This window comes from Pungitius pungitius, chromosome 11, assembly GCF_949316345.1.
Source record: "Pungitius pungitius chromosome 11, fPunPun2.1, whole genome shotgun sequence".
In the NCBI taxonomy this organism is placed as follows: domain Eukaryota; kingdom Metazoa; phylum Chordata; class Actinopteri; order Perciformes; family Gasterosteidae; genus Pungitius; species Pungitius pungitius.
The window spans coordinates 67,462-79,582 of NC_084910.1; the positions used below are offsets into that span (position 1 = coordinate 67,462).

Here is a 12,121-nt window from a genome sequence, read left to right on the forward strand (position 1 = left end):
TTGAACCCATCAAAAAAAAGAGACTCACTTACGTCATTTGTATATATCATTTGTAATACATGAGCAAACAATTTGGATGCCGAAAACATGCTAATTATCATTAGCTGCAGAGGGATCCCGGAAACGAACTAAAGTACTTTACATTTTAGATTACATTTTATTTAAGATATTCAAGGCTGTCCCTGCTAACAGTAGTGAGAGGAGGAAGAAAGCCAGATGGGAAAGGAACAGAGCGAGACAGGGAGGAAGAGAGGAGGAGGAAATCTGGATTGTTGGAAATAAAGCCAGGATGAGAGTGACAAAGCGGAACAAATGGCTTAAAGGAAGAAACGGAGAGTCAAGGTGATCTGTGGCTGTAATCTGGCTGAGCAGAGCCAATGCAGAGGACACAAGGTTTTCTGAAAGCTGTGCAGAGGAGGGATTCTGCTTCTGTTCAGACTGAAACCTACGAGGTGAGCGGGATAATGCTTCAGAAAGCAGATGTTGCCAAAATCCCTTCAGATCAGAAGAGAGAACCCCACTAGAACACATGGAGACCCTGTTTAAAAAAGCAGCTCATGACACTGGGAACAGGACGTCATGTGAAACAGTGTCTGCTGGATTGTTCTTTATGGCGTCTTCTACCTGCAGTAAACCCAACGAATCAGTTCTCAAGCAAACAACCAATCAATCACCTTAACTCTACCCAGGGGCATCGTATTGACAGGGAAGCATAATAGCTTTTTGAAGGGCAATTGTTAAGTATTTCCTGGACCTGTTAAACCGGGTGATGCTATGTTTTATTGTGACTGATCTGTATCTGTGTCTTTTCTACCAGAAGGATCTACACTCCAGATAGTGCACTTTGCTTTCAGTTTCCATGTACACTCTCAGCACTGTTTGGTTTGAATCTGGGCTGCGTTCAGTTTGAAGATTAGATGTTTTGTGACATTTTAACTACTACTGAAGACACAATTAATTAGCAGTTTGGACCTGTTGGGGATTACGTTGAGGAGCTACACAACCAATGAGAGTACAAGACATGGGTGGAGGGGAAACCCAGGGAAGGGGTTTGTAACTTTGTCTTGAACTTAATTTGTTCCAAACAGAACCGTTCTCTTACCTTGGCGGGAATGCGCGCTGTCAGGAGGTACGTTCGGTGAGATGCTAGGGCCTGAAAGAACAGAGAGAGGGAATAATGAGTATGTAGCTTTAAATATACGCTGACTAAGAAGAACAAGGAAATGGCCTGAGCTGGCCTGTTGACTCATTCAGATGAAAAAAGCTTGTGACTCCAAATCATCTCAGTCAGTATGGAAAGAAAGAAAAAAGCATGCAAATGAGGAGAAAGATTCCCCCCCCCAGAACAAACACATAAACAGAGCATCATTTTGACAGAATACACCCCGGTCTGCTCAGTGAGTCCATTGGAGGTCACGGCGTGTTTCCTATTCGTTTGGTATCTGCCTGCTGAAACGCCCGAACACCAACAGCTACTTTTAATCAGAGCACATGTTGCTGCTCTGAAGGAGACGTTAAGGCTTGAGGAGGCGTACCTGGAATGCATGAACTTGACATTCCGATCCAGACGAGCGGCCTCATTATTCTGTTCTTTTTAGATGGTTGCCATTGAAGTTGTTAGTTATCAGGACAAACCACGTGACAGAGAATGTGTTACCACTGAAAAAGATATCATTCCAGTGCTGCATTTATTGAGCAACCTAAGAGTCAGTTGTAGTCTCTTTAATTTGCGGTAGTACATATATACATACATATATCTTAACACTACTATGATGGACTCCACCCAGCCTCACAAAAACATAACGGCTCTTAGTTTCAGGTGATTAAACACTTGTATATGAACATATATATGAATAACACATTTCTGAAAGTTGATCTATTTAAAAAGGACTTGATGTGAAGTGCAGGGCTGTTTTTAGCTGTTTGATACCAGCTCCACAAAGAGCTGCCTTTACCTTCATAGGTCATCACTGCACGCACACTGGACACCGAGTATCTGATGTTGCACAGTGACCATCACCGTGGCTTTGAAGATAAGCGACTTAATGCTACAACATAGAAATGAAAGGTAACGGCCTCAAAGGAAGATAAAGTAGCAGGGAATGAAACAAGGAACACAAGGACATAATGGAGAAAGAAAAAAGGCTGGTTTAGAGAAAAAAGATTGAAAGGGTGAAAGAGGAAATGAGAAGTGAGACGTGAGCGAGCTGACAGTAAACTGAAGAGAAAGTTGGAAAGAACATATAGGTGGTGCGGAGGAGAGGGGGGGGGGGGAGAAATGCGTGAGAAAAGTCTGCCTGCACTGTCACCATCTTTTTGAAAAGACGTGAAAATGAAAAATACTGTCTGTGTCCTTGTCCTGTGGGGCTCAGCTCCACTGTGGGGTTTGATGTGATGGAGGTGGACAGGTGTGACCAAAGATCATCACGACTACGATCAACAACTCCCTTTCTGTACAGCAGTTCACATTAACGCGTACGTGTGTGCAGATATGTTGGTGATGAAATCAGCTAGTTTAAAAAATAACCAACTGTTGTAGACTGTTAAAAGTTTGGATATCTTGACCTTTGGTTAAACAGGACTGGCCCTTTAAAGCAGTAATATAATCATAATCCATTACTTTTCCAGACATCTTTTTAACAATGTTGCTCTGTTTACAGCCCTCAACTATAACTTTGGTGCTGCAGTATTGTACAGAGAACGGCGGTCAGTAGGTATGTAGGATGGAGTTCTAAAGTTTGAAGGACCTCAGAAAGTTTTGGGAATGAGGGTTTGGCAGCAAAACTTTGAATTTGGATTACACAAAATGGTCTTAGGTTTGACAGCAGAAAAATCTATTTCTTAAAAATACAGGGTGGCAGAAGGGGTCACTGGGGGCACAACAGCCTTTGGTTCCCAGTAGCTGAATAGTTTCAGCTGCAATCCAAACCAGTAATGGCCCAAAAGCCGCTGACTCAGAGTTGAGGGGATTTATCAATTGACCAACTGATCTCCATGGTTCTGTACAGTCAAGAGAGGGAAGCAAATCATGTATTACTTAGATAATCAACCACTGCTTTAAAGGACACATTTATCACTAGAAAACTAGAAGCGCTTGTTGCACTTTATAACTTATTCAAACAGTATTTCATCCTCCCATCTTCCGGCTGTCAATGCATGACTGCCTCTCTCTGCACTGTGAGTGGACAAGTCCATGAGACCCCTCTGTGTTGTCACCCACTCCTCTCTGTCACTGCCCTTCTATCAGTCTCTCTGACTTAAGTGAACTTAAAGCCTTGAGCCTTCCCGTTAGCCAATGACTTCACGGCGACCATCAACCCGCTTCGGCTCCACTCAGCCAACCAGATGGCAGCAGCATTGGAGCATGTCGACAGACCAGAGGGAGCATCTGCTATTACACACGGTCTCTCTGCAACAAACGCACACACATACAGCTCGGTTATTTGAAAGCCAAAATAATGAATAAAGAGTATTTGAAACACACTTCTATTATTTTGGAGTGTTATTTTATATCAATTTTACAGTTTATACAGTGTAGTCCGTTAATGGTATTACAGTGCCATTCCCAGATTATCTTTTTTCCTGTTAAACTGTCTACCCTACCTCCCTTCAATTGACCCAACTCACATGTGCACACTCACACATTGGGTTACTATGGCAACAACTGCCCATACTGCACGCACACACACTCACACATGAAAGAGGTGCGATATAGAGCCAAGTCTTGCTTGAGAATGTCAATGAGTTTTAGTGCCCTAAACTAAAATTCACGCTGGCCTACAGTCATGCTGAATCTCTGTAGGAACCAAAGCAGCACAGAGAAGCGTTTTATCTGCAGTCACTCAGCTGTGGCAGGTCTCAGCCACAGGAAACCTACCCCCCACCGAAGATGGTTTTATTCATCCATCATGTCTTGGGGTGCATTCGCAAGACCTAGAACACAATTAACTAGAAAGACATTTCCTTTACACTGTACAGTGTACAGCGACCAACTATAAGCTCTGTGTACTAGAACAATGACAAAAATAACATATTTAATATCAAATAAAACAATAAAATAGAACAATGGAGTGAAAGTGCTAGCAGTTTGCAGAAAGCAACATCAACTGCAAGGGCACTGTAAAAACACACTAATACCACATCTGACAACAGAAAAGTCAGCAATTCTGCTGAGAAATAACTGCATGTGTGCTGGCATGTGCATGTCTGCCTGTAAGGACTCAGAGATAAACCGCCTTGCATCATACCGATATTTCCACAACCCACTGATCTGTTTTGCTCTGGTTTGAAACTAGAAGCCTTGAAGCCTGAAATAACCAAAATGAAAACACAAAGCACACAATTGTTAAGGAACTTTATCTTCTGTTCAACTATGAACACAAATACCCTCAATTACATTCATGCACACACCACTGCCCCTACTGCATGTGTGTGTGTGTGTGTGTGTGTGTGTGTGTGTGTGTGTGTGTGTGTGTGTGTGTGTGTGTGTGTGTACGCAGGATTAATGAGTCATGATATACTGGCTGCAAACTAAAAAGGTCAACGCTGCACTGTAGTGTGGGAGTATTTTTAGTGATATGCAGAAAGAGAGAGAGAGAAATAGAACAAAAGAGAGATCAGCCATTGAGATAAGACAAGTGGACACCAGAGAGACGGAGCGTGAGACTGAGGAGAGGCGGCTGAAGGGCAAAGAGAAATTACTTGATGGATTGTTCTGCTGATAAGGAGCCACATTAAAAACCCCATCAAAGCTTGTAATACACTATTCATCATTTCTTGTAGGGTCTCGTACCATCTTTCTGTTCTCTTGTAGTAGAATATGCTTATGTTACATGTACTTGTATGTGTGGTGTGCAGGTGAAAGTATCGAGGCTTGTGTATGTCTAGACCATGGAGCAGAAGACACACACACACACACACACACCTGAGTAATCAGGGATTGTGTAAGTCATTGGAACAGAAGCGACTCTTCATGCTGCAGCCCAACACACAGCATTTCACACAGCATCTCTCTATATAATTATAATAATTGTTTTATCTGGTCTGCATTACGTGCAGGAGTTGTTGTTCTCTATTAAGGTCTGTTTGGGTCTTTTGCCCACTTCCCTAGTATTACGTTTTAACGAACCTCAGTTGGTACCTTACACATGGCCAAGAGATCCGTCAAAACATCCCGACAACGACTGTTAATCCCTTAAACTGCAGAAGGAACTGCTTTCCGCTGTACGTCTATAGTGAGAATGGCTTTAAAAGCCAAGGATAACCACTTGTCTGCGATGATAGCGGGGAACACTGAGAAAGAACCTCAATCAGGCTGACACAGAAAAGATCACCACGGGGAAACCGCTCTGAGGCCAACTGGAGGTTTTCTGGGTTGACAGAAAAAAACCCTCCTCACCTCTCTTACCTCAGGCAGAGACGCATTGATTCTCCCAACAACAAGCTGCTGACAGTGCAGCTGAGGTCCAGTCGACAAAACCACAATACAATGTGAGCATGTAGTATTTTTCCAAAGTAAAGCACGTTTCAGGTATACTACTACTACATGGTGTTCAGTTTTCTTTCTCATGGTACGATTTTTTTGTTCCACAAAACGTTAAAAGACTGACAGCCAGCAGTATAATCATCACCAAACACTGCAGAAAGAAGAAAGTATAACGCACTCACTGCTTAGGGAGCACAAATGCTTGATCATGTAACCATTTTCTAGAAAAGAGTCTCCAGATAGACAAGCTGCTAATCATGTTATCAGGATACGTTCCACTTTATTCTTTTCAAATAATGGATGTCCCATTTTGGAGCAAGCCATTCTCACAAGTGCAAATCCCCCCACAGATGGAGAGAATTAAGAGGCATCAATCTTCTTTTATCACTGCCCTGCTGATCGTTATGTGCTTTGCTGCTTAGGGGATGAGCGTGGTGGGGAACAAAGGCGGCTGACAGTGGTACTTCCTGAACTCATTTGATTGGCTGGTCTCATCAGACCACAGCTGCAGCGAGCTGAGCCATGAATAAATGTGGTGTCTGATTATTTTAGATTTCATACTTTACTATTAGTTCTTGCTTGTTGTCAGTAGGAATACAAAGTGTCAGCAGGTCTACACAATGGGTTTAATAATGCATGAGACATATATAATATATATATATATTATAATAATGCTTGATGATAAAAATATATGAAACACTTTGGATGCTATAAAATGCTCATAATTAGTCTTCTGAGTGAAATCCTTTTTAACTGAATTGGGCACAAATAGAAAATAGTAATTTAATATATATATATAATCTCAACATACTTCCTGTCAATCAGTGCCTCACTAACAAGCTTCAATCAACCTCCCAAATGTGTCTCACAGATCACAACGGAGGCTGACCAAGTGTTTCAAAAGGGCCTGGGCGAGGGATTAAAGTGACTGTACTTTCAGATTGGGATTATAGTCCAGGTTGGCAGGATGCCCTCCAACACTGGACGGATATCAGGGCCCAAGTGGACTGTGGTGGGGCGGAGCGGCTCCTTTAACAGTGTCAGCCTGCATGGTGTCCTCTAAGAACCTTGTGTGTGTTCAGGATACAGAGATACGGCATAATCACAAGGGCTCATTCATTTATCGGCCTGCAAGCCGGACACAATGTGGAGGAGGTGTGTGTGTGTGTGTGTGTTTGGTTGGGTGTGTACTTGTGTGTATGTAGCTATGTGATGGTGAGCCAAGGTTTTTGGATAAGTTGGCTATCGCTGTAGACCACAGGCATGAAAAAGTGAGACCGAAAAAAAACGGAAAAAAAACTGACATGGACATTTTATTATATTTACAAATCCAGAAACAAAGAAAACCAAAGTGGGAAGTGAAGCACCAGGAGAGAGACGTACACTGATATAACAGAGAGAGAAGAAGAAAGGAATGACGGAGACAAAGGCAGAGCAGGGAGGAGGAGGAGGAGGATTCCTCTCTGTGCTTGTGTTACACGTGGCTTCCCTCTGGAGCAGGTAGATAACATCAGTCAGCACCAATAACACACTCAGTGCTCAATGCTGATTCTGATGATAAAACACAATGAATGCAGTTCAGATCACAAATGGTAATCACCCCAATGAGTGAAGCAAATATCATCTTGTGATTCTAATTATTTAATCGAGTAAAAATGACCAAAAGGAGATGTGTTATGTAAAACTACCACTGTGTTTCCTGTAGGAACTCAAAAAAGGATGCTATGCATGTTCGAGTATCAAGGAAGAAACCTGTGAAAAATAACTGTCCCTGGCGAGCACCGCTTGGTCATTCTGTGGGAAAAGTCATAGTGCAATGCCCTGGTTGGTACAGTGTCAGTCTGCTCGCTGATTGAATGAGGTTTTTTTAGGTCACAGACAACAGGCAGCATTGATTGAATGATAATAACGTGTGTGCACTATGTCCTAGTAAACTGCTACAAGAACAATCAGGCCTGATCGGTGGCATGTTTTCTGTAAAAAAACTGAGACCAGTCCTTTTGCTCACAAGGAGGATGAGTCCTTAAACCCATGTTTTTAAGGATGATTCCAAACAGATCAGAGGAGTGTACAAAATGTATGTTTTTGTTGATGTTGCATTTTTTACTGCAAACTTACTATCATTTTCCTCCATTGTTCGATCTTATTTAATCGTATTGTTTTATTTCATGTTATCTTATTTTTGTCATCATTATGGTAAGAGCTTATAGTTGGTCAGTGTACAGTGTTCTACTCCATTGAGTTCTAGGTCTTTGTGCTCATGTGTGGATTTTGACGGATCAGAAATATGTTTAACTGGCCATTAATGTTTTACGACCCTGACTCCATGACCTATAGCACATTTCCCAAATGCTGATTTGCTGAAACGGGTGTAGACAGGGCTTTCCTCTATAATTTATTTTTTCAAAACCTTTAGTCAGACTAGTTCAGCGTGTTCACATGTAGAAAAGAACGAACCTCTAAATAAGACATTCTTGTTGTCATCAAAATAAAATAAAAGTAAAATAGAGCTCCGTGAAGTAATAAAACAGTATTTTACACATTTGATCCCGCAGTTGAAAGCAAACATATCAGTACAAGATTATAAAACCAAACCTATCAAGCCAACGACCTGGAGCAGGGTCAATTATATTACAGACCGTCTGAGTGACAATGACCCTGACCTATGAAACAATGAAGATGAATGACTGTGGGCGGTTCGGTGGGCGGAGCCAGCTTATTTTTTAGGGCGTTGTAGACTGGAAACATGCTAAGCCTTGCTATAAAAATAAAAAAAAATCCCCCTTCGGTTTTCGGAAGAGCAATAAAACACAGACTGTGACTGATAGATACTCAGCCCCTAACATGTGGCAGTGAGTGAGCAGCCTGTAGGACACGATGAGCCTCTTCAACCTTGTTACGAGGACGCACTGGGAGGGTTTGGAATGAATATGATCTGCCTTCAGTGGTTTTCACCTTCAAACAGCCTTCAACATTCAACATTGTTTGTCAGCAACCAATCCCATTATAACATGTGATAGGCTTTGACTCATTTGGAAGTTCATCATTTGGTCTGAAATAAAACTGGATTTTGGAAGAACGAAAAGACGTGAGAAGCAGGCGAACTAGCTTCAAAGATATTTTATAAATGGGTGCTGTAGAGCAAATTTATACAGATATAAAAAGTGATTTGTTGATTTCAAAAAGCATCTGATGCATATTGAAAGAAACTTTAAACACGTTACAGGTTAAATTTAAGAAAGGAATTTGGTGTGGTATTTTGAAACCTTTAGAGCTGTATTCTTGTTATAAATAAGATTACTTAGCTTTTACATCTTGGACACAAATAGTCATAAAAACCAACAACAAACAATATTTTTGATGTTGTTGCCATATCGGCCACCACTAGCTGAACGACCAGATGAGTCAAGTCTGTTCTAAAGAATTGCAGAAACGAAACCACTCCGAAGGGAGCTGAAAATAACTGAGCGGAGGCTCAGTGCAAGATTAGACTCCCCAAATATAATCTAGCATCTGCATTCGACCTACTTTCAAAGACATCTCTGGTCTTTTATCCTATTTGAATGCATTCACATAACACATATTGAGATCATTTCAGACTGGGGACACTAAATGTTTAAATAAATACTTTTATACTTTTTTTACTGCTGATTACAGTTGATTTTCTTTTTAAACTACTAATGTAAAGTAAAACATCACTTTTCAATTACAATTGTAAATTTAACTACAACATGCTTCATTAAACCAAACACAAATCATCAAAGACACCACTATATCAGACTGATCAATCACTGAAGTACAGAATATGTAGTCAGCAGGGAAATGGTGACCTGCTGGATTCATTTTCTGCCTTGTTAACTCTAATTATGTTAATAGTAACCACAACATATATGGTCTGAAACACTGAACCCCTTCAAGCAGAGTTAACTCTTTAATAGAAACAATGACTGTGTGCCAAACAGCATTATAACTGTTTGAACATGAACTGAAGCTTTGAATAAAGGACAGAAGAAAAGCACTTTTGTGTCACCTCAACCAAGCAAAGATTCAAAAGCATACTGTGTATGTGGTTGTTGTCACTCTGCTCTAACCACAAATCTCAAAATAAACAAACACTAAATTACTTTCTGGAAAAAAGGAGGGAAAGAAAGATCAACATTAAATCTGGTCAGAACTATGTCACTGTTACAAACGATAGTTAGCAAGATACCAAAATCCCTTAAATTTCATATACGCTCCTTTTTTCATACAACATAGATATTACAATAGGTTCCACCATTAACAATTATATCATTTAAAATACAAATGTACCTCCCTCTTCCATAATTCCTTTCCGAGTCTTCATCCATATTCAGATTATCGTTCATTGTTGCCAGGAAATTATTTAGAGCGACCAAACAACCAACCAGAACAAACAATACTTAAAATGCAGAATTGCAATAATTTCACTGTAGAGAAATAAGCCAAACTATATATAACTTGTACAGCCTACAGCGAAGACTGACAACAAAGTACGTTATCAAAGGGAATTTAAAATATGATACTTGCTCCCCTTCCTTTAAGGAAGGGGGTTTAAGCACCATAACAACGGAAACCAGTGCAGGTTCCCATGGGAGGACAGTGTTACAGTTACAGGTGATCATCAGAGAGGAACCCGTCTCTGATGAGAGACCTCGAGGTTAATGACAAGTTGGACAAGATGTGAGGCTTTGGTCGATTCTCAGACGAGTTCATGGCTTCTTAAACGTTTTGTACTTTTGGACAGGTATAAATGTGTGGTCAAGGACATCGAGGTCAAAATGAAGTCCAGAGATCTTGAGGCGAGTACTGTCTAAAGGAGGAACTAAAGAAAATATTCCAGAGGTTTGAAAGTGGAGCACAAAGAAACATCTAAAAAAAAAGAGCTGTTATGATGCAGTGCTGTTTCTGTTTACAAAGCTACATCCTGTTTTGTGTTAACAGGTGACTTGACATGATTACAACTGGGACCATGTTTTATTGGTGACAAAAAAATCCCTAAAGCCTTAATTGTGTGTCACAGGACGGTGCATGACAGATTACTTTATTGGATATTGCTTCTGAAACTAGATTAAAATCTGAGCTACTCTGTATTTGTGCAGCAGGTTTGTGCCGTGTTTTACACTCGGTCACTGATGATTTATCTCCGTCACACTGCCAGAGTTTTACAGAACACAGCTCCATGATTCCACCCGCGGCCCGTCGGCCCCGGACGGTGCGTCTCATTGCCCCTTGTCCTTTCTCCCATCTTTCCTCCTCTCCCCTCGCCCTCAGTGAGTTTGATGGACTGATGTTATATCGGTTCCTCCTTCATCCCTCCGTCTTCAAAGGAGGGAGATGACTGTATCATTCAAGCTTTGGTGGGCTTAGGAGAAGCCTCTGGCCCTGCAGGGCTCGACTCCCAGTCTGAGCAAAGCTCCGCGGGAAAAAGGCTGTGTTGTGTGTATTTGACATATTGATAGGGATAGTGTACACTCTAGATGCGCAGCATTGTCTGAAGTAAATCAATCGGTTTCTGACGTAAACAGTCAAACTTCAATAAATGTCAAAGAAAAATACTATAAAGCACAATATATATATATATATATATGTATAACTTCTCTAAACGCTCAGTATTTATTCTTATGTGAAATCTCTATGATCAACGGCAACGTCATTATCTCTCAATAGCACATTTATTGTTATGCCTGTGGTGCATTTACATTAATGTTAATGAATGGGCAACGTCACTACTAAGTAAACCAGGGAGCAAATACTGTTTCTGACTTACCCAATTGTTATTTCTGATTTTATTACACTTGTGATCACAGTGAAAATAGAAGTTATTCTGTCAGAAAATACATTAAAATATTAAAGGCATACTCCTGCTCATTAGAATTGCACTCCAATATAGTTACTGGACTTGCAAGAGACAAGATTATAAAGTTTTCCCAGGGTGAGGAGTAACCCTATAGGAAAAGTGGTCTTTAAATAATTTACATTTTTTTCTTCATCACGCTTGTACCCTTTGAATACACTTAAGACTATGTTTACCATATCTGATCACAAATGAATGTGTTTATACAGCGTTCTTTCATGATCACGTCCAACATTGGGTACAATAACACTCACAGGCTAAAAGTCCATCACATGTTTGTTTTCTCTAAGCCACTTCCTGTAGAATTGGTCTCTCAAACCGTGTTGGTCTGTAGACCAACAAACACTGGTTTATTTGTCCAGTCCAGTCAAGCACTGCGTTGATACAAACTCTCCAAGTCATTCTCATGCTCTGCGTCTGGGTGAAATACCAGAACCGCTCCACTGGAATTCCTCACTTCCCAGTACTGACTCCCACTTCTTTGCATTGTTAGGCGTTTGTGTGTCTGTGTCTGTGTGTACCACTATAGCCTTTGTTTCCAGCCCTCACATACTGACATTGTTGTCATAACCACGTCAAGAGCCCCGAACCAAGCAAAGCACGGGGCTAGATTATACAAAGTATGTGTTTTTCTGTGTTGTCTTGTCTGTGAACCAGTACCACATGCTGCACAGTTAAAAACACACTCATTATTCTGCATTTTTCAACACCACAAATCAGTATTAGCAACTCTCAGAGTACTTCAACAGAAACTTATTTAC

The 12,121-nt window shown here is 40.8% G+C and overlaps 1 protein-coding gene across 3 annotated transcripts in view; it reads right to left on the reverse strand.

Moving 5' to 3' along the window:
- LOC119197433 (F-actin-uncapping protein LRRC16A-like) overlaps positions 1-12,121 on the reverse strand; it is a 47,461-nt gene that overhangs the window by 29,241 nt on the left and 6,099 nt on the right. For all 3 annotated transcript variants that reach the window (XM_037453724.2, XM_037453722.2, XM_062565419.1), the window contains exon 4: positions 1,103-1,153. In XM_037453724.2, coding sequence (XP_037309621.2) covers positions 1,103-1,153 — 51 coding nt within the window. The remainder of the gene's footprint in view (positions 1-1,102; positions 1,154-12,121) is intronic.